Source organism: Bos indicus x Bos taurus, chromosome 28 (assembly GCF_003369695.1).
Source record: "Bos indicus x Bos taurus breed Angus x Brahman F1 hybrid chromosome 28, Bos_hybrid_MaternalHap_v2.0, whole genome shotgun sequence".
Lineage (NCBI taxonomy): Eukaryota > Metazoa > Chordata > Mammalia > Artiodactyla > Bovidae > Bos > Bos indicus x Bos taurus.
This window is the reverse complement of record NC_040103.1, coordinates 5,848,959-5,872,530: the sequence shown is the minus strand read 5'-3', so window position 1 is coordinate 5,872,530 and position 23,572 is coordinate 5,848,959. Positions and strand designations below refer to the sequence as shown.

The 23,572-nt window shown below is 41.7% G+C and overlaps 1 protein-coding gene across 3 annotated transcripts in view; it reads right to left on the bottom strand.

Annotated features, from left to right (window-relative positions):
- NTPCR (nucleoside-triphosphatase, cancer-related) overlaps positions 1-23,572 on the bottom strand; it is a 38,344-nt gene that overhangs the window by 12,022 nt on the left and 2,750 nt on the right. For all 3 annotated transcript variants that reach the window (XM_027530533.1, XM_027530536.1, XM_027530535.1), the window contains 2 exons: positions 20,355-20,517; positions 19,632-19,728 (listed from right to left, as the gene is read on the bottom strand). In XM_027530533.1, coding sequence (XP_027386334.1) covers positions 19,632-19,728; positions 20,355-20,517 — 260 coding nt within the window. The remainder of the gene's footprint in view (positions 1-19,631; positions 19,729-20,354; positions 20,518-23,572) is intronic.

Below are 23,572 nucleotides of genomic sequence, written 5' to 3'. Positions count from 1 at the left end.
GAGAAAGCTGGTAGGACTTTGAATAGTTTTTCCACAGTAGGGACACAATGGAACATACAATAAACACTTTGATGACTGCCGAGTAACAAATATATTTCTATATCTTTGTATAAATGATTATTTTGAAAATGGTATATAAAGCTGATTTACCAAGTATGTTTCACTATAAGTCCTCAGACTCCTTAAATACGGATATCAACACATTCTCAGAATGCATGGCTGAGTTAAGCTAGATTTTGCTCCAATACTAAACACTAATACCAAAGCTCTTCCAGTGTGGCTGCAGGGGGGGGGCGGTACCCGTGGTGACCAGTGACAGATAGGGCTGGGGGCAAATCCTGGAGCCTTGTATGGTGTGCAGAGGGTGAGATGCTGTCCAACGGCTGAGAGTCTAAGTCTGGGAGGAGCACATGTTGTGCCTGAAAGGCTGCTTGCTGTGTGGGGCCAGGAAGACAGGGGAGACTTCTTTGGGAACAGACATATGAGCCTGGAGGGAAGCCTCAGGGCACTTGTTTTCAAACTTTTCTATAAGCAGTCCTCCTTTAATTTCCTGCTTGCTATCAAGTACGTATATTTTTCTACTCCTTTTATTGACAGAAAGACCAGGAAGGGGTCCACTGTAATCATCCAAGAGAGGTTCTAAATCTCACTCAAACTCCTGTGTTTCTAATGCACTTCATGTTTACCTCTCAACTGAGTTTATCTGCATGCATTTACATACACACAGCTACCCTGTCTCCCTCCTAGGAGCTGAGATGAGGTGTTCCTCATCTTTTTCTTCTCCGTGGAGGTGAACGGTGCACGGCTGGGCTGACACAGCCGATGCTGCCCTGCACCGGTGGGCGATACAGGGAGACAGGGTGTGTGGGAGGTCACTGTGCCAATAGTTTCTTCAGAAATGAATGCCTGACTGCGAGGAAAACAAACAGCTACTGGCCAGCTGTTTGCCAGTGTAAGAACAGACATGCTCACGACAGCAAGCCATCCCAACCAACCTGCCTCTGATTAAGGCGTGCCTGGGGCTTCCTGCTGCCCCCAAAGACTGTGAACACCTGCAGACGCTGCCCTTCTGGGGCCTGCTGTCAAAACCCCAGACAGAAAGAACTCAAGTCCAGCACACCAGAACCATGGCTCTGAAAGCATTCAGATCAGACAAAGAAACAGCATGAAAGAATGTGTCGGCTCCCCTGTCTGTGTGTTTAGTGGGTGCGTGTCCACAAGGGGGTCAAATGTACGTGGCCGTGTATGTGAATACACGCAGACAGGTCCAGTACAAGGCACAGGGCTCCCAGCCACCCTACAACGTTCACCCATGAGCACCCACCCACCTCATTAAACTGCTGCACAAAGATACCTGGACACACATGCAAACACTTTTCTACCAACTGAAAATGCCTCATTTAAAAATCTTAGCTTACATAAAATCTCCATTCTGTCCAGAATTAGGGGCTTTCTTTATATAGAAACTATAGAAATCTCAAAAAGTCTTGGATTTTTAATGAAAAATTGGGTTATTCCTGCTCAGTTGAGAGTCAGTTACCAGAGGCTAAGCTACTCAGAAGCCTATAGTCAGTAAGTCAGTGTTTCTAAATAACAATGAACATACATTCACCAGCTTAATAAAAGAACTACTGTTATGTTCAGAATTGGGTTTTTTTCCTGTATAAATTCCATTTTAAAAGGAAACAAAAAATAAGCCAGTGAGCATTCACCCCATTTCCATCATTCTCAATGACTGTCTGAGCTGATGAAGACACAGCGAGTACAGCGAGAGCCCTGGTCTGAAAGCCACCAGGAGCCTGCCCTGGCCTCTTGTCTCTGGCTGTGGGTTCCACACGGGTATGGGGTGAGGATCCCGCGAAGGACTCTGGGTGGCTCTAGGCCATGTGGTTGAAAGCCCCGTGCAGGCCATCCAGGGAGCCATCCAGGGAGCAGCCGTTCTCCCAGCATCCCTCCCCCAACCCCAGAACAACTCAGGATCGCTGCAGTCATTTATGCCATGCCCCGTGCTTCTCTCCACAGCTTACATTTCTGCTGATTGCACATTCTCACTGTCACAAAGAGCAGGAAAACCTTCTCTGTGCAAAGCATATTTTAGTCCCTCTGTTGGTTCTGAGGGAGAAGCTATTTCCGTGGGAGAGAGTCCTAAAATTGACCAGCCAGGGGCAAAAGAAGTTATGAATAATTTTCTAGCTTTGGTTATACTCAGCTAGTTTGCTTTCCAGAAAGATTAAATCAATTTAGGGCAACAATGAAGTCACTTTATACTAGCTTTGCCAGAGAGCTGAAAATAGTGTGATTCTTTTGGTACTTTGTTTAATCCTTAGGCGTCCTTTTTAAGGATACAAAGAAAATGTAAATGTAATATAAGCAATTTCATCCAACCAAAATACTGAACCAAGAAAAAGCCAATTAGAGTCGCCTCTGCCTTATTGTGGATCATTTAAATAATACCTATTTCTGGTGGTATTATGTTGCCATTTATTTATTTTTTAACATCACACACAGACTGGCTTCCTGAGCTTGCCTGTCTGGGACAGCAAGTCTCAAAAGTGATGGGAGGGCAGCAGGGGGCCATGGCCAGAACACAGGCAGCACAACCGAGCCTGCCCCCCAAAGAGCCACAAGGCCTGGGGAAGCTGGAGGGGCAGATGGCGAAAACACAGCCACGGGCGAGCAAGCCCGATGCCCTGGCCGTCTTACTAAGTGACAGGGAGGACTCCAATCAGACTTCCAGGTGTGTTTATTCCAAGCTTTACAGTCTCAGCGTCCCTCGGCAGTCTGGTGGCGGGTAGACTGCGTGTCCCCAGGGAGTAAAATCCCAGGCTGGCGGCCAGGATGTCTAGACAACCCGACACACCCCTCAGCACGGAGCGCACGCTGGGCAAAGCCACCCCCAACCACACATGCTGCGGAGGAGGCTGGTGGTTCCTCCTGGATGTCCCTGCGGGCCTACCCGGACGCCCCCACACCAGCATCTAGCCAGAGTGCCACGATGCACCTTGGCATCTTCCAAGCTATAAGAACCATCCTGAGGCTGAAACAGTGTCTGCTGGCTGACAGTTGGCCCTGGCGGATTAAGAACCCAGTTGTCCTCTGATCCCAGCACCTTGGGACCAGACTAGACATCTAGGCTTGTGGGTCCCATGACGGATTTACTGCCAGCTCTGGGCCCTGGTTCCCAGCAAACACAGGTCAGACTGTTGATGTGACATCTTCCCAAGGGACCACACCCATGCCCTCACGGGACTTCTCAGGAAAAATAATCAGAACCATCCCTACGCTCTGCACCATCTAGTGGACAGGCGCTAACACACCTTACAAGCAGATCGCCTTCTCTCCTAATAACTTCACGTAGCAGGTATCAACATCTCTGTTTTATAATTAAGGAGAAAGCCAGGGACTAAGTGACTTACCCAGTCCCAAGGGACGGGGCTAGGAAGCTAACCCAGTGTCACCCTGCAGGCAATTCCACCTGCATAGTTTTAACATGAAATAGAATCTTCCCTGGTGGCTCAGACGGTAACAGCGTCTGCCTACAATGCAGGAGACCGGGGTTCAATCCCTGAGTTGGGAAGATCTCCTGGAGAAGGAAATGGCAACCCATTCCAGTACCCTTGCCTGGAAAATCCAATGGACGGAAAAGCCTAGTAGGCTACAGTCCATGGGGTCGCAAAGAGTCGGACACGACTGAGCGACTTCACTTCACTCAAGAACAAACTGCACATGAGAAAGTCACCTCACCACAAAGAAACCACTCTTCTCACCAATGAGAAGGAAGAGTATTTTAGTTTCTAGGGTCGCTACGGAGGCACAGCCACAAAAACTCCTATTTTTTTTTTCTGGATTAATCATATTATTTTCAATATAACATATTGAACAGTAGTACCAACCTCATTGTATCACATATGGAGAATGGTCCACTTTAGTTGGCAGATGTGCTCTGCACGTGAAGGGGCTTCTGCCAGGAGCTCACCTCTGCACACAGCAGAGAAGATACACCCAGGTAGCCCAAGATGCACTGGCTTACCTCAGTGAGATGCAGAGTTCACTTATAGACACCCCAAATAAAGCGAGTATCATATTAAAGTGAGTTACATAAATTTTTTGGTGACTTGGTGCATTTGAAAGTTATATTTGTGCTATACACTTGTCCATTACGTGTGCAAATGCATGTCTAAACAAACAATATACTTTAATTAAAAAATACTTTATTACTAAAAAATGCTAACCATCATCTGAACTTGCAACAAGCCATACTCTTTTTGCTGGTAGATAATCTTGCCTCAGCGTTCATGGTTGCTGACTGATCTCAACGGTGGTTGTTGAAGGTTGAAGTGGCTGTGGAAATTTCTTAAGACAACAATGAAGTCTGTCATACTGACCAAGTCCTCCTTTCATGAATGATTTCTCTGTAGTGTACAGTGCTGTTTGAGAGTATTTTACCCACAGAACTTTCAAAACTGGAGTCAATCCTCTTAAATCCTACTGCTGTTTTATAAACTGTTTATGTTACATTCTAAATCTTTCTTGTCATGTCAACAATCTTCATAGCATCTTCCCCAGGAGTAGATTCCGATGTCAAGAAACTACTTTCTTAGATTTTCCTGGTGGCCCAGTGGATAAGAATCCGCCTGCCAATGCAGGGGACATGGGTTCGATCCCTGGTCCAGGAAGATTCCACATGCTGTGGGGCAACTAAGCCCACACACCACCTAGTGCTGAGCTTGCACTCCACAAGGAGCCAGTGCAACGAGAAGCCACGCGCCACAACTACAGAGTACACCCTACTCTCCGCAGCTAGAGAAAGCCTGTGCACAGCAACAAAGACTCAGCACAGCCACAACTAAAAAGTGAATGTGTTTAAAGAAATAAATGATTTTTTAAAAAGAAACTACTTTCTTCACTCATCCAGAAGTAACTCCTCATCCCTTTAAGTTTTATCCTTAGATTGCAACAATTCAGCCACATCTTCAAGCCTCCACTTCTAAGTCTAGTTCTCTTGCTATTTTCACCTCATATGCAGTTACATCTTCTACTAATGTCTTGAATCCTTCAAAGTCATTTATGAGAGCTGGAATCAACTTCTTTCAAATTCCTGCTGATACTGTGACCTCTTCCCATGAATGTTCTTAATGGTGAATCCTTTCTAGAAGGTTTTCAATTGACTTTGCTCGGACCCATCAAAGGAATCACTATACATGGCAGCTATACCCTCACAAAATATATTACTTAAATAATAAGACTTGAAAATCGATATTACTCCTTGATCCATGGGCTGCAGAATGGATAACGGCAGGCATGAAAACAGCATGAACCTCCTGCATCTCCATCAGAGCTCTAGGGTGACCAGGTACATTCTCAATAGGCAGTCATATTTTGAAAGGAATCTTTTTTTCTGAGTGGTAGGTCTCAGCAATGGGCTTCATATACCCCTTAACTTTGTTGTAAACAGATGTGCTATCATTCAGGCTTTGTTGTTCATGTGTAGAGCAGAGAAGGAATAAAGTTAGTATAATTTTGAAGGGTCCTAGGATTTCCAGGATGGTGAATGAGCACTGGCTTTGACTTCAAGTCACTAGCTGCACTGACCCCTAACAAGAGTCAGTTTGTCCCGTGAAGTTTTGAAGGCAGGCACTGACCTCTCCTCTCCAGCTACCAAAGTCCCAGATGCCACCTTCTTCCAGTATAAGGCCGTTTCTTCTACACTGAAGATCTGTTGTTCAGTGCAGACACCTTCATTAACTGTCTCAGCCAGATCTTCTGGATAACCTGCAGCTTCTACATCAGCATTAGCTGCTTCACCTTGCATGTTTATGTTGTAAGATGGCTTCTTTTCCTAAACCTCATGAGCCAACCTCTGCCAACTTGAAATTTTTCTTCTATAGATTCTCACCTCTTTCAGCCCACCTTCATAGAATGGAAGTGAGTTTGGTCCTTTCTCTGGACTATGCTTTGGTTTAGAGGAATGTTGTGGCTGGTTTTATCTTCTATCCAGAATGCTACAACTTTTGCCATTTCAAAAATAAGGCTGTTTTGCTTTCTCATCATTTATGTGATCACTGGAAAAACCCTTTTAATTTCCTTTAAGAACTTTACCTTTGCATTCACAGTCTGGCTAACTGGCACAGGAGGCCTAGCTTTCTGCCGTCTCAGCTTTCAACACACCCTCCTCACCAGGTTTAGTCACTCCTAGCTTTTGATTTAAAATGAGAGACATGCAGCTCTTCCTTTCACTTGAACACTGAGAGGCCACTGTATGGTTATTAACTGGCTCAACTTCAACGTTGCTGTGTCTCAGGGACTAGGGCGGCCCAACAAGGAGGAGAGCGACACGGGGAGGGCTGGTCAGCAGAGCAGTCAGGACACACACAACATTTATTAAGTTCACTGTCTTATGTTGCACGGTTTGTGCCACCCAAAACAATTACAACAGCAACATCAGGATCCCTGATCACAGACCACCATAGCAAATGTAATAATCATGAAAAAGTTTGCAATATTGTGAGAATTATCAACGTGTGATATGGAGACATGAAATGAGCAAATGCTGCAGGAAAATGGCATCAACAGACTTGTTAGACACAAGGTTGCCAGGAATCTTCAATTTGCAAAAAACGCAGTAGATGCAAAGTACAGTAAATGTGCCTGTATTAACTTCTAAATGGTCCTTATCAGCTGACAGTGTTCACAATAACTTTTTAAAATTTCAATTGCTTACTAAAAAATTTTAATCACTGTTTAAGCTTTTGGTAAAAGCTTGGTATTTTTGATGCCTGATAATCTTCTACGGACTTCCCTGGCGGCTCAGATGGTAAAGCGTCTGTCTACAATGCGGGAGACCTGGGTTTAATCCCTAGGTTGGGAAGATCCCCTGGAGAAGGAAATGGCAATCCACTCCAGTACTACTGCCTGGAAAATCCCATGGACAGAGGAGCCTGGTAGGCTACAGTCCATGGGGTTGCAAAGAGTCGGACACGACTGAGCGATTTCACTTCACTTTACTTCAATCTTCTACTAGGGGCTTCCCGTGTGGTGCTAGTGGTAAAGAATCTGCCTGCCAATGCAGGAGATGCAAGAGACACAAGTTTGACCCCTGGATCGGGAAGATCCCTGGAGCAGGAAATGGTAACCCACTCCAGTATCCGTGCCTGGAAAATCCCATGGACAGAAGAATCTGGCAGGGTATAATCCATGGGGCCACAAAGGGTCGGACATGACTGAACACACAAATATAATGAACCTTCTATTAGAAATTGCCTGAAGGAGATAAAGTTGATTATTTTTGCTACAGTGAAATAAATGGTGGTGACTATTCTAACTAATGAGGTGAATGCATACAAACAGAGGAGGACAGCCTAGACAAGGGAAAATCAACCATTCTGATTGGCTGAAAAAGCAACCAATCAACCCGTTCAGTTTCTGAATATACAGTAATTTTATGTTTGTTTAACCTTGCTAGACATAGTATTCCAATAGGAAGTAGCTAATTTGCTTTTAAAACCTCACGTTATTATCTGAAGATAACCTAATAAAGTTTTTTAAAAATTACAAAAATTAACTGGAAGAAATTTTGATGAAGAGGCTGTGCAAGGTCACTTAAGTAGCTCTCTACTCACAGCTGTTAGTTTCGAAGGAAAAAAGAGTAAACGTACGGGGAGAAACGGGACAATACCTTCAGTGGGTGATCAAGTTAACGTCACCAACCATCGCATGTCTCCAGATAAGACACTGAGAAAAATGTACCACCATGTACGGAAGTGTTTCAGGTGAATCTAATTCACGAGGAAACATCAGAAAACCCCAGAAGAGGAATATTCTTTTAAAACAAAACTGTATTCTTCAAAAATGTCAGTGTTGCAAAAGATTAAAAAAAATGATTGTGGAAATGTTCCAGATTAAAGGAGGTTATGAAGATATGACAACTAAAGGTAATATCTAACTCCAGACTGAAGGAAAAGAAATGTTACAAAGAACACTGTTAAGTCAACTGACAAAACCAGCATACGAATGATAGATTAGACCAAAGTATTTTCTCTTGCAAAACTGACTGAGGTTGGTAACTGTGCCAATTATGTAAGAGCGTATCCTTATTCTTAGGAAAAAATACTACAGGACCTAAGTACTCTGATGATTAAACATACTCTCAAATGGTTCCCACCCCCCGAATCTATACATTTACACACACACACACACACACACGAGGAGAGGGAAAAATTAAGGAGAATGTTAAAAACAGGTGACTCTAGAATAACAAGTCCACAGGGGGTCCTGTACTATCGTCATTCTTATAATTTTCTCTAAGACTAAAATTATATCCCAGTAAAGTTTTAAAAAGTTAGAATCAATACACAAAACACTCATATGCACACTTTCTCAATATCAGATTCAAGAAAACCATCAACTCCTGGCATGTGAGCTCCCTTCTGACGGAGCACAGGGCTTTAGGCCAAAGAGCACAGGATGAGGATCAGAAGGAAGGACAGAGCAGGTGGGAAGAGGGAGAAAGGCCAGTTACAGACATCCTTTGCCAGTCCCACTTGCGGAGCACAACTCCCACGCTTCTTGGGCGGGGACGCAGGCAGCGTTACAGGAAGATGACGGATCCCGGGCAGTGGCCCGCGGGGCTGTCACCCCACAGAGCAGTACCGTGGCCACCACTGAGAAGTGATGACCCCACCCACCCGCCAGGGGGATCCAGCAGATCACGGCAGGGGCTGCCATGACAAACCCTGCAGGGTGAACTGTGCAGCCAACCTTATACAAAACATTCGGCTCATCTTCTATTTTGATTCACTGCAGGAATGATTTACTGACAAGTTTTAACTTTTTATGTTTGTACCAGATAGCTTTTAATTCCCCTTGATGATTTTGTAATATATATGTAAGATCATGAGATACAGGAATAGAAAGTAAGGAGGAACCAAGATACAAATGCCAAGCTTGCTAATAGTGAAGGAAATACTAAAGCGGTGTTGGGCTTTTGTCAGCCTTACAAGAATGGATATACTGACCAGAACTTAATTTTTTTAAATTCTTTCTAAAGCTCAGTGGCCAGAAATACTAAGCAGCATTTCCAGGTCAACTGATTTTGTAAAAAAGAACCTTTCCGTAGAGAGTTGATCTCTCACCTTCAAATGAAGTTTCAAAGATCTGAAGCAGATTCTTATTTCAGAATCAAAAGAAGATCCTGCTCACAAATAGAAATATACATAGAAAGCCACATTTTGAACAAAACAGGAAAACGTTCAAACCATGTGGATCTTCTGGTTGTAACTCATTATTCCTTCCCTGGATCTTTACAAAAAATGAGACTGTTCAACTTATAAAATAAGGTTTTGAGTAGACGTCTCCTGTTCTTCAAAACCTTATAATCTACTACTGTCTTTTTTGTGAGCAGGAGATACACTGCGTGCCAACAAAATGTTAAATCCTATATTGCATCAGATTCTAATACAGCATTCAGGATGGCTGTCAAGTAGACTATTACACAAAAGGCCAACATTATCCTAACAGCCTTGATCATTAGGAAACTGAAAGTCAATCCTAATTACAGCAGCAGCAGAAAATAAAAAAGATCTATGAAAAACCTCACAACATTTTTTTTAAAAGAAGAACTAGAAAGAGAATGATACTGTTTTTGGCTGTGGAGAATGAAAACTGTCCAGAAGATTAGGAAGTTCTGTATATCAAAGTAACTATAGTTTTGTATAGTTCAATCACTCCATATAAGACTCTGTAATGGAGTTCAACTCATGCCAGTTCTGCTGCTTATAAGCTGTTTGTCATCGGGCAAACCTTCTATGCTATGCCTGTTTCCTCTCATCTGTAAGACAGAAAACAGTGACAGACTTGTCTGAAGGATGAAATGAGTTAGTGCCTGGAGCACAAAACCGTTACTATTACCACCAATATCACCACAGTTTGGAAGAATGAGCAAACAAGAATGGATAAGGCACTGTTTTAAAGAATGACAACACAAGCAATTACCAGAGTACTGATGCAAGCATCAGATCAATGGAAGAGAACAGACAACCCTAAAGCATTATACACACATGTATTTTTTAATAAAATAAATTTAGCATAATAAACTAATGAGAAATGACTTATTAACAGATGGTTTTGAAAAACCGGCTAAGTATTTGGAAGAAAATCAATTGAGAGTCTCATTGAATATTACATTCCAGATAAATCCAGATGGATTTTAAAGATGTTTTTTAAAAAAACACAAAGAAGAAACATATAGGTACAATTTTATATTAACCTGGAATAGGGACAGACTTTTACAATGTTAAAAAAAAAAGAAATAAAGAAAAAGGAAATCACCAAAGTGATAAACTGAGAAATGGAATCAATAAGATTTTTTAAAAAGTTATTTACCTTACAAAAGATCTCTTTAAGCTAAAAGGAAAAAAATGGGGAAATGAACGAACAACTTAGATGTTTAAAAACACCCACCAACTGAAAAAATTTTAACTTCATTAGTACCTTAAAAATGCAAAGCAAAGCAAAGCAACATGTTTATCAAAAGTCAGTACAGTGCTCAGTGTTGGCAGAAGTACAGCAAGACAAAGATGCCTGCACACACCAGGAGGTGCAAAGTGACACGTGTCACACAGGCACCAACCCTGGAAATCCACACCCTCCACCCAGTATTCCACATTATTCCACCTATAGGTCCCTACAGGGAAACAGCCATCGCGGATAAAGACTGAGGTGCAAAGACAGAGTCTTGCAAAGTTACTTGCAACAGTGATAAATAATCTCAGTGTCTGATACTGGGGGAGTAGCAGTTACATCAGAGATGAAAATCCATACAATATATTATGCAATCAATAAAGTATTAATTTTTTCTTTATGGCCATGCCACATGGCTTATAGGATCTTAGTTCCACAACCACAACTGAACTTGTGCCCCCTCCGGGAAAGCACTGAGTCCTAACCACTGGACCACCAGGGAAATCCCAAAGTATCACAGTTTTGAAGATCACATGTGAGACCAGTCCCATGTCACTCAATAACATTAAATGAAAAAGCCCACACCAATAAAACTATATTTGGCATTTTCCCCAATTCTGGATGACTATTAAAAAAAAAAAAAAAAACAGGTATAGAAAAAGGGCAGAAAATACGCTAAGAATGGTTAACTCAGTGATAAGACTGAGTTATCCATATTTTCTTATCTTATACTTTTTACACATTTTCTACCTTAAGTATATGGAAATTTAATACTCAAGAAAATAGTAAATGATGTCAAATAAGGGAAGATGTAGCTATGGAATGAAAAAAACCCAGCAACAGTAAACTCTACAAGGGACCTTCTAAAAGCCTTACTGCTTCTAGAATGTTTACAGTCTGCTCCCTATTTCATTCCCACATGTGCCCATGGTAACCGCCTGAGGAAAAGCTTGAGCAAGACCTCACAGCAGGCTGGCCTCCCCCTCCAGGCCTCTCCCTTGGCCTCAAGCAGCTGCTTTTCAACTCACATATATGTTCTTATTTCCCAACCCACAAGAACAGCCCTGCTGACCTAATCAAAGAATAATTTTTCTTATGCTTCTCACAGTATTTAAAAATAAAAAAACTCAGGATATTTTTCAACCATAGTGAAATTTCTTATACAGAGGAGGCACTTAAGAGATATTTCTTAACTTATTGTCAGAATTTGTGTTTCATACATCCTAGGCAACTGGATGTATGGAAACTGTCTATCTGTATAAAGACTCTCCCCTGCCTGGAGACATAACCCTTCCAGACTTCAGACAATACTACAAATCCACAGTAATAAAACCAGCATGGTATTGGCACAAAAATAGACATATAGATCAATAGAACAGACCTCTGCTGCTGCTGCTGCTGCTGCTAACTCGCTTCAGTTGTGTCCGACTCTGCGACCCCATAGACGGCAGCCCACCAGGCTCCCCAGTCCCTGGGATTCTCCAGGCAAAAATACTGGAGTGGGTTGCTATTTCCTTCTCCAATGCATGAAAGTGAAAAGTGAAAGTGAAGTCGCTCAGTCGTGTCCGACTCTCAGCGACCCCATGGACTGCAGCCTGCCAGGTTCCTCCATCCCTGGGATTTTCCAGGCAAGAGTACTGGAGTGGGGTGCCATTGCCTTCTCTGGAACAGACTAGACAACCCAAAAATAAACCTACACACTTAGGGTTAATTAATCTTCAACAATGGAGGCAGGAATGTATTGAGAAATTGATGATGGGAAAAAAGACACACTCTTCAGCAAGTGGTGTTGGGAAAGCTGGACAGCTGCATGAAAATCAATGAAGTTAGAAGGTATCCTCTCACTCAAAATGGCTTAAAGACTTAAAAAATAAAAACAAGACACCATAAAACTCATAGAAGACAACACAGGCAAAGCATTCTGACATAAATTGTACCAATGTTTTCTTAGATCTCAAGGCAGTAGAAATAGAAACAAAAATAAACAAATGGGACCTAATCAAACTTACAAGCATTGCCACAGCAAAGAAAACCGTAAGCAAAATGAAAAAACCTACAGAATGAGAAGAACGTATTTGCAAACAATGCAACCAACAAGGGCTTAATTTCCAAAATATACAAACAACTCATACAATTCAATAACAACAAAAAAACAAACAACCCAATCAAAAAACAGGCAGAATACCTAAATAGACATTTCTCCAAAGCAGACATAAAGATGGCCAATAGGCATAGGAAAAGATGCTCAACATCATTAATTATTAGAGCAATGCAAATTAAAACTACAAGGAAGCACAACCTCACACTGGTCAGAATCAGTTCAGTTCAGTCGCTCAGTCATGTCTGACTCTTTGCGACCCCATGAATCGCAGCAGGCCAGGCCTCCCTGTCCATCACCAACTCCCGGAGTTCACCCAGACTCACATCCATTGAGTCAGTGATGCCATCCAGCCATCTCATCCTCTGTCGTCCCCTTCTCCTCCTGCCCCCAATCCCTCCCAGCATCAGAGTCTTTTCCAATGAGTCCACTCTTCGCATGAGGTGGCCAAAGTACTGGAGTTTCAGCTTTAGCATCATTCCTTCCAAAGAAACCCCAGGGCTGATCTCCTTCAGAATGGACTGGTTGGATCTCCTTGCAGTCCAAGGGACTCTCAAGAGTCTTCTCTAATACCATAGTTCAAAAACATCAATTCTTTGGTGACATTAAAAAAAAATCTACAAGTAATAATTTCTGGAGAGGGTGTGGAGAAAAAAGGGAACCCTACACTCCACTATTGGTGGGAATGCAAGTTCATGCAGCCACAATGGAAAATAGTATGGAGATTCCTCATAAAACAAAAAATAGAGTTGCCATATGATCTAGCAATTCTACTCCTGGGCATATATCCAGAGAAAACTCTAATTCAAAAAGATACATGCACCTCTTACATTCATAGCAGCATATTCTCAGTAGCCAAGACATGGAAATAACCAAAAAGTCCACTGACAGAACAACGGATAAAGAAAAAAAAAAAAAAAAGTATATATATATATATATATATATATATATATATATATATATATATATATATAATGGAATACTAGTCAGCCATGAAAAAGAATGAAATAATGCCATCTGCAGCAATATGGATGCCACCAGAGATTATCATACTAAGTGAAGTAAGTCAAAAGAAAGAAAAGTATCATATGCTATCACTTATACACGGAATCTATATGGCACAGGGGCTTCCCTGGTGGCCCAGAGGTTGGGAATCCACCTGCAGGGGACACAGGTTCAAGCCTTAGTCCAGGACCTGGGATCTCAAATGCCGCAGTGCAACGAAGCCCACATGCTGCAGCTACTGAAGCCCTCGCACTCAGCAGCCTGTGCTCTGAACAGCAGGAGGCACCACAGTGAGAGGTCCATGCACCTCAACTAGAGAAAGCCTTTGTGCAGCAATGGGGAGCCTGTGTGCCACAATGAAGACCCAGCACAGCCAAAGGAGTAAACAAATAAATAGCAAAATAAAAATTAAATAGAAATAGCACAAATGAACTTATCTAGAAAACAGAAACAGGTTCACAGCACAGAGAACAAACTCATGGTGGCCAAGGGAGAAGAGGGGGTAGGGATGGCCTGGGAGTTTGGGGTGTCAGTCACTCAGTTGTGTCTGACTCTTTGTGACCCCATGGACTGTAGCCCACCAAGCTCCTCCATTCATGGGGTTCTTCAGGCAAGAATACTGAGGTGAGTAGCCATTCTCTTTCCCAGGGGATCTTTCCAACCCAGGGATTGAACCTGGGTCTCCTGCACTGCAGGCAGATTCTTTACCACTGAGCCACCAGGGCAGCCCTTGGGGGTTAGCAGATGTAAACTACTATACATAGACTGGATAAACAACAAGGTTCTATTATACAGCACAGGGAACCATATTCAATATTCTGGGATAAACCATAATAGAAAATAATACAAAAAAGAATGCATATATGTATATAACAGTCATTTTGCTATACAGCAGAAATTAACACAACACTGTAGATCAACAATATTTCAATTAAAAAACATTTTAAATAGGCTCTGACTGCCTAAATGTGTTCTAAAACTTTCAGTTTACTTTGGTTTCCAATGACCAATTGGAATTGGTCATTCCAATTGCCAATAATAAAATCTGTCTCTCTAATCTATTTTTCTTGCCCAGTTACTTTAAAAATTTGTTTTTCTTTTTTTTTTTTTTCCTTCAGTATAAAGGCAAAACACTAACTCCTTTTCCTTTCTTCATTCCAATGAAATACATGAGAGGGAAGAAAAATTTCTGCTTCAGAAAAGAAACTGATGACCTTGACCTGAAGCCTTGGAATTTTTCCTAACTAGAATGTGAAAGTCTGGGTTTGGTAATCAAACTATAAAATACTGGAAAAGTCTGGGTTTTTTCCTCTTTTAATTAAAAAAAAAAAAAAGGGAGAGCGATTCTAGCTCTTATTCAGGTCAGTACACGATTTCTTATATAATCCTGCAGCTAGACATCAAGCCCATATGTACACACTGCTCTCCCGGGATTGTCTGCTCTAAGCAAGGTGCGTAAAAATCAATTCCTTATATCGATCCAGTATCCAAAGCCAGAGTCATCATCTGGAATTTTATTTGAAGTATTTCACTTGCTTCTCTAACATTTAAGTGGAGAGGTATGTACTGGATGGTAAAATAACTAGAGATAAAAATACCATGTTTCCTGACGGCTTCCACACAATACAACAGGCACCAGAGTCCCCAGCAGAGGGTATGAGAGAAAGTTCCGAGAGAAAGAAATTTAGAGGAGCAGCAGCTGCTACCAAAACACAGTGCAAGACCCCGAGGGCCCTCAGAGTCAGAAGCTGCCCTTTGCAGGCACACCCAACACTTGCAGGAGCCCTGAGCACTTACCAAAGCCTGTCTATTTCAGCTGAGCCCTGAGTATCAAAAAAAAAAAAAGAGCAGAGAAGCCAAGATATGAGGAGCCCGCTGACCACAGAAAGGGCAAATGACAAGGGTGGAAGGCTGGCACGTGGGGGGCAGGCTGAGCCGTGTGCAGGAGGATGGGGAGGACGACGGGCTGCAGGAAGGCCACCCAGCACGGAGTTGATAAAGAACTGCCTCTCGAGACGGGTCCATACTATTCAATTTTCACAAAAGTATATCAGAGTTGTAAGTCGGTAACAGACGATACAAAACCCATAGTCCTTAATATGGTCCACAAAAACCTTGCATGGCGTGACTCCACCCACCTCAGCAAGCGTCCCTCCTTCCCTACCTGCTCCTGCCCAGGGCCCCGAGGCCTCGGCGTCTCTGCTCCTGTCACCCACAACATTCTCCCCAGACCTCCACAAAACACCCCAGTATTCTCTCCCAGAAGTGATGGTGCCCTTCTCACCTTTTCATTTCATCCAAATGCCGCCACCCCAGAGCTCTTTCCTGGTCACCAGATCTAAAGTCAGCTCCTCTCATCTCTCTCACAGCACTCCTTTTTCTTGGCAGCATTTATGACAATTATCCATTTATTTGCTTAATATCTACATTTCCCACTAGAATGAGAGTTTTGAGAGAGTAGAAAACATGTTTTGCTCATGACTGTATATCAAGGATTTGATAAATGTTTGATGAATGAATGCAAAAAACAAGTAATACACAACCTACAAAGCCAAAAGTTGGTTCTTTGAAAAGGTCAACTAAATTGATAAACCTTTAGTTTTGTCCAAAAAGAGACAACAGTTAAAATGCATGAAAGAAGGGAAAATATAACAGATTTTGCAAAGTAAAAAGGATTATAGGTGAATATATGAACAACTGTATGCCAAATTAAGTAACTTTCTATCTAACGACATGGACAAATAAATTACTAACAGACACACAATTACCAGAACTAATTCAGCATGAAATAAAAAAACCAGCAGATGCATAACAAGGAAAGAAATTGAATTCATAATTAGAAAGCTTCCCATAAAGAAAAACCTAGGCCCACATGGCTTCACTAGTCAATTCCAGCAAACATTTCAAGAAAAATTAATACCAATTCTTCACAAACTCACGGAATTGGGCTCCTGGATGAAGCAATTAGGAAAGAAAAAATAAAAGGCAACCAAAGCAAATAGGAAGAAGTAAAATTTTCCCCATTTGCAGATGATATCATTTTGTAAATAGAAAATTCTGAGAAATTCACTGAAGAACTATTAGAACTATGAGTCTGCCTAGGTTGCAGGATACATTAGTAATGAACATTCTAAAAATAAAATTGGCAAACTTTCACAAAAAGGTATAAATTTTTTAAAAAGAAGTATAAGACTTGTATGCTGGAAACCTTAGAACAATGTGACTGAACAAAATCAAAGACAGTCTAAGAAAATATAAAGATAAGTCAAGTTCATGGGTCAAAAGATTCAATATTGTTAAGATGGCAATGGGGCTTCCCTCATAGCTCAATTGGTAAAGAATCTGCGTGCAGTGCAGGAGACCCAGGGTTGGGAAGATCCCCTGGAGAAGGAAATACCCACTCCAGTCTTCTTGTCTGGAGAATCCTACAGACAGAGGAGCCTGGCAGGGTACAGTCCTTGGGATCGCAAGAATCAGACACGGCTTAGTGACTAAAGCACCACCACCAAGATGGCAATACTCCCCAAACTGATTTACATGTTCAACACAACCTCTATCAACATCCCAGCTTCAGTCATCAAACACTGTCATTCTGATATAAGAACAGATGGAACTGACATGAGGATAAACTGAAGAGAATTGAAAACAGAATTGAACTGATTTGTAAAAGAGTGTCAATATAATTAAATGGAGAAAGAGTCTTTTCAACAAACAGTTCTCAAACAACTGGATATTTACATGCAAAAGAATGTTAATCCATACCTTACGCCATACACAAAAACCAATTCAAAGCAGACCACAGACCTAAATGCATTAGTAAAGCTATAAAGTTCTTGGAAGAACAGATGGAAATAAATCTCCATCAAACAGCATCAGGCAAAGCCTTCTTTGGTAAAACGCCACAGCACAAACAACATAAGAAAAATAGATGAACCAGACTTTTCAAAAAAAAACATTTGTGTCCTCACATCTAGAAAGACAACTACAGAGCAGATAAATACAGGCGTCCCTGGGTATCCAAGGGAGACGAGTCGCAGGGCCGTCCCCCACACACCAAATCCACGGACGCTCGATCCCTCATATGAACTCGCACGGCAGTTTGTCTCCACAGCCACAGACGGGGAAGGCACAGCCAACCACATACCAGCAAATCAGTTATCTGAAAACAGGCTGGTATCCAGGACTCACACGGAAATCTTACAACTCAGTAATAAAAGGACAACTGAAGCAATTAAAAAATGGGCTAAAGAAAAAGACATTTCTCCAAAGAAAATATACAAATGGCCAATAAGTACGTGAAAAGATGCTCAACATCAGAGATCGACAGGGAAGTGCATATCAAAACCACAATGCGATACCGCATCACACCTAGGAGACTGTACATAATTAGAAAGAGACAGTAATTAGCAAGGCTATAGAGAAAATGAAACCCCCATTCGTTGCAGGTGGGAATGTGAAACAGCAGTGCTGGTTTGGAAAACACTAGTGATTTCTCAAAAAGTTATATATATAATATTACCTCATGACCCAGCGTTTCCACTTGTAGGTATATACCCAAGAGAACTAAAACAGATCTCTACACTAAAACTTGTACATAAATGTTCAGAGCGACATCATTCATAATAGCAAAAAGTAGAAACACATCCAAATGCTTATTAGCTGAAGAATAAATTATCTGTGGTGTATCTATACAGTGCAATATTATATCGCCATTAGCTGAAGAATAAATTATCTGTGGTGTATCTATACAATGCAATATCATATCACCATAAAAGGAACAAAGTACTGATATACGCTGTGATATGGATAAACCCTGTAAGTATTATGCTAAATAAAATAAGCTAGTCACAAAAGACCACATACTATATTATTTCCTTCTCAGAAAATATTCAGAATAGCCAAATCTGAAGACAAAAAAGTAGGATAGTGGTTGCAAAGAACAGCAGAGACATAGGAATGGAGATTGCTTATGGGAATGGGGCTTCTTTTGGGGATGACAAAAATGTTCAAAAATTGGGCTATGATAGTTGGTTGCACAATCCTGTAAGTAAATGAGAAAAAAACTGAACTGTATATTTCAAATGGGTGAATTGTGCAGTACGTGAATTATATCTCAAAATGTGCTCAGTTGCTCAGTCATGTCCAATTCTTTGTGACCCCTGTGGACTATAGCCCACCAGGATCCTCAGTCCAAGGGATTCTCCAGGCACGAATACTAGAGCGGGTGGCCATTTCCTGCTTCAAGAGATCTTCCCGACACAGGGATTGAACCTGTGTCTCCTACGTCTCCTCCTTTGGCAGGCAGACTTTTTACTGCTGAGCCACCTGGGAAGCCCAACCTCAATAATGCTGTTTTGTGTGTGTGTGTGTTTGTTTTTTAATAACAGGTAATACAGTGATGTTGGAGAAGGCAATGGCACCCCACTCCAGTACTCTTGCCTGGAAAATCCCATGGACGGAGGAGCCTGGCAGGCTGCAGTCCATGGGGTCGCTAGAGTCGGACACGACTGAGCGACTTCACTTTCACTTTTCACTTTCATGCACTGGAGAAGGAAATGGCAACTCACTCCAGTGTTCTTGCCTGGAGAATCCCAGGGACGGGGAAGCCTGATGGGCTGCCGTCTATGGGGTCGCACAGAGTAAAACCGACTGAAGTGACTTAGCAGTAGCAGCAGCAATACAGTGATGTAATGTATTAAGTTCTTACCATTATGTTTATACAATGACATTTTACATTCCTAAACATTTATTTGTTGTGGTGTGAAGACAGGGTTAAAATATAAACAAGGGGAAGATCAGAGGAAAGACTTATCTTTGGGGTCTGTGGAAGATTGGCATCAAAGCCCACCCAGGATAAAGTCTTTTACATGTACTGAATTTCTGTGACAAAGAATTTACTTGTAGTTCAGAGTGACAGTAAATTACATAAGCTCAATCACTTGAAGACTTTTAAGCTGTAAAGCACAAAACTGACGTCTCTGTAGAGCAAAAGCCGCTCTGTTCCCGGGGCTAGCAATTCCCACAAGGTACTAAGAACAGCAGGGCTTCAGAAGCAGAAAGACACACTCACATTCCTCAAGACCGGGAGCGCCAGCTGCTCAAAGGACGTCAGATCCACCACGTACTGCCCTACACGGCACTCACGCTTTCCAGGCAGAGGCTCTGACCTGAAAGATAAGGATAGTGCATTCCTTGTTGAGAGACCCCTGTACTGACTTCTGATTTTTAGCTGCTCCACTGAGCCTCTGGCCTTCTCCATGTGCTAAACCATCCTTAAAAATCACCTACACAGAGAGTGGCAGTGAGCAAAGCTGATCTGATTCCTCATTCTCTCCTGAGAACAGGGCTAACGCTGGTGCACACACCACTACCCACAGCCTGGCAGTTACCTCCAAGAGCTGGTGTATCACCTGTCTTACAAGAGTGATAGGAACAGGGCCACAAGGTACCAAGTGAGAAGAGCTTACTATTCAGTGGAATAAGTTTGCCCTGAAATACGGTATTTTCAACTTTGGTTTTCATATGATGACTTCAACCTGTTTTCTTTGATGCCAAGAAAGCCATAAAGGCTCAAGATTCTTTAGACAGAAGGGACCACCTGGCTCAGCCCTGGGCCCCAGGAGAATAAAACACCAGAGGGACTCCCTTGGTGGTCCAGTGGTTAAGATTCTGCGCTTCCAATGCAGGGGGCGTAGGTTTGATCTCTTAGTCGGGGAACGAAGACCCTGCATGCCATGAGGCATGGTCAAAAAAAAAAAAAAGAAAAAACACTTCAGAAATGAAGCTGCAGTACCCAATTCTGGATAAAGGTCCTCGGATGCCAGACAACGTGACAACATCAAACCCTATTCTTCTTCCTCCTTGTCTGACTTCTTCTGTATAAAACCCATCGACAGGCATGCCAGAGGACTTTAAAACTTCAGTGGCTTTCTGGATCAGCGTTGTTTTTCCAACTCCTAGAGGAAAAAAAAAAAAAAAAAAAGCCTATCAGGAACCACTGCCTTGTTGGAGCATAACAACCAGGAGAGAAATGGGCTTCAAACAGCTTTTATGAATATTAACTTCACTTAACTTTGATTGCTCCAGGTGCTAAAACTTTTTAATTTCAAGTAGAAAACAAGCATAATAAAAATGTGAATGGTACACTGAAGTTTATTTTTAAATTCCGAAACATTATTAGTTTTGTCACATACGTAATCGGAGAACCGAGTGGCTTTCTGATGATAATTTCAAGTGCAATTTGCATCCTACAAGACAAGCTTTTGTCTTCTCCTAGGTTTACTCTTCTTGAGGGAGCAAACTTTTGCACCTAGAAAGTAAAGCTGGTCAAGCCTCAGGCAAAGGCTGGATGCTTTAAGTTAGGATTTCAAGACACTCTGAACCTACGTTTAACAGTGGGAACATCCCTTCATTTCTCCTCGTATTTACAATGTATGGCTCCCCAAAATGGGACTCTTAGATACCTCCAACACTACTAGAAATGGCAATATTTCAACTTTCTCCAGAGAAGCAATCCCATCAGGTTGGCCATGCCTTCCATCACCTCCTTAGTTCAGTTTAGTTTAGTTCAGTTCAGTTGCTCAGTCGTGTCCAACTCTTTGTGACCCCATGGACTGTAGCACACCAGGCTTTCCTGTCCATCACCAACTCCCGGAGCTTGCTCAGATTCATATCCATCAAGTTGATGATGCCATCCAACCATCTCATCCTCTGTCATCCCCTTCTCCTCCACCTTCAATCTTTTCCAGCATCAGGGTCTTTTCCCATGAGTTAGTTCTTTGGATCAGGTGCCAAAGTATTGGAGTTTCAGCTTCAGCATCAGTCCTTCCAGTGAATATTCAGGACTGATTTCCTAGAATTGACTGCTTTGATCTCCATCACCTCCTAGAGTATTCCCAAGTATTCCTTTGACTTGCCCCCAACCTCTTCCCAAATTATAACCTATGCACCTCCACCCACTCATCCTCCCCACCAGGACCCCTTCCTTTCCTCCCAGCCTGGCCCATGGACTATTCTGATTAACCCTTGGGTGCTTACAAGTTAAATACTATTTAACACTACTACTCCCTGACAGTGGAGCCAGGCCCTGGTCTCGCACGCCTCACAAGCATTTTCTTGCTTAATTCTTCACAGTCACCCTCTGAAGCAGTTGTCCCTATTTTACAGAAGAAGAGACTGAAGCACAGAGAGGACAGGCAACTTATTCATGGTTAGACAACTGAGAGAGACCATACAGGTTAACAGGGGCCTTCATCTGCCACCATGACTTTGTTTATTTCCTATGAACCTTGTTCTCATATAGATAAGTCAGTGGCATCATAATTACCCCCAAATGGGAAACCAAGCCTGCAACACAGCTATCATGAGACACGACAGGGTTGCAAGTCATAATATTCCTATGGCTGCCCATGCAGAGTCATCAGGGTTTCCTAAGATTAGCTTTTTACTTGAAATAAAATATGATGCTATTCTCATTTAGTTCATTCTTCCTCCAAATTTCACACTAACAAACAATGGTGTCCGGCCTTTTGAAACATGAACAGCAGCCCACGCTCATGGCACTAGGAGAATGTAACCCCACCTGTGTCCCTCAGTAACTGCTGCTTTAGAGAAGTCGCGGAAGAATCCGCTTAAGACAGGCAAATGGCCTCTGTTGATGTGTAATTTGGGACTTCTCTGAAACAACTTAATGTTGATTCATAACGGATTGTTAAATTATGGTATCGCGTGTATAATGACATAAACCCACAGGAATCTCATGCAACCATTAGAGAACACTGTTTACATATGGAAAGAGCTTACTGCTTAGCATGGAAAACAGACCGCAACATATGAAAATAATATATGGAGAAAAAGCACGTTAAGAAACAGCAGGAATACACAGTAGTATTCCATTACTTTTTTTTTTTTTTTGGAAAGACCACAAATAACAAACGCGGGCAAAGATGTGGAGAAGAGGGAACCTCGTATGCTGTTATATGTAAACCGGTGCAGCCACTATGGAAAACAGTATAGAGGCTCCTCAAAAAACGAAAAACAGAACTATCATATGATCCAGAAATTCCACTCCTGGGTATATATCCAAAGAAAATGAAAACACTATTTTGAAAAGATAAATGTACCCCCAAATGTTCATAACAGAATTATTTACAAGATATGGGAGCAACCTAAGTTTCCAACAGATGAATGGACAAAGATATGGTATACAATACAATGAAATACTTTTCAATTGTAAAAAAAAGAATGAAATTTTACCATTTGCAACATCATGGATGGGCCTGGAGGGTATTATGATTAGTGAAATAATTCAGGCAGAGAAAGACAAATACTGTGTGGTATCACTTACATATGGAATCTAAAAAATAGAACAAACTAGTTTTATATAATTAAAAAAAACAGACTCACAGACAGAGAGAACAAACTAGTGGTTACTAGTGGGGAGAGGGAAGGGGTAGGACGGGGAGATTAAGAGGCACAAACTACTACATATAAAACAAATGAGCTACAAGGATATATTGTACAGCACAGGGAAACACAGCCAACATTTTACAGTACCTATAAATGGAATCTTGAAAAACTGTGAATCACTGTTATACACATGAAACTTACAGAATACTGTAAATCAACTATATCTCAATTAAAAAAAAAAGTGAAGTATGTAGGTGTCTCCAGAAGAAAATGTCGAGAAGAACAGAAAGATTTATAGTATTTGTTTCTGTATTGTAAATCCAAGGGACTTTCAATTTCTTCTTTATAACTTTCTAGATTTTTTTCTTTTTTTGGTCTTACAGTAAATATTACTCTTACTTTAAGAAAAAAGCAAAGCTATTTACATTATGCAAAGGACAAAATGGAACAGCTGTAATAAAAGGGAATATCGTGGGTCTGATCTGTTAGGGAGAAGATTTAAACCAAGAGGAGGCATTTAGCTCTAGTCTCTTTTTTCTTCTTCAGCTCTAGACATTTTTCAGCTAATTTTTCATCTGTTAATTTAACTACCCTAGTGCTAGC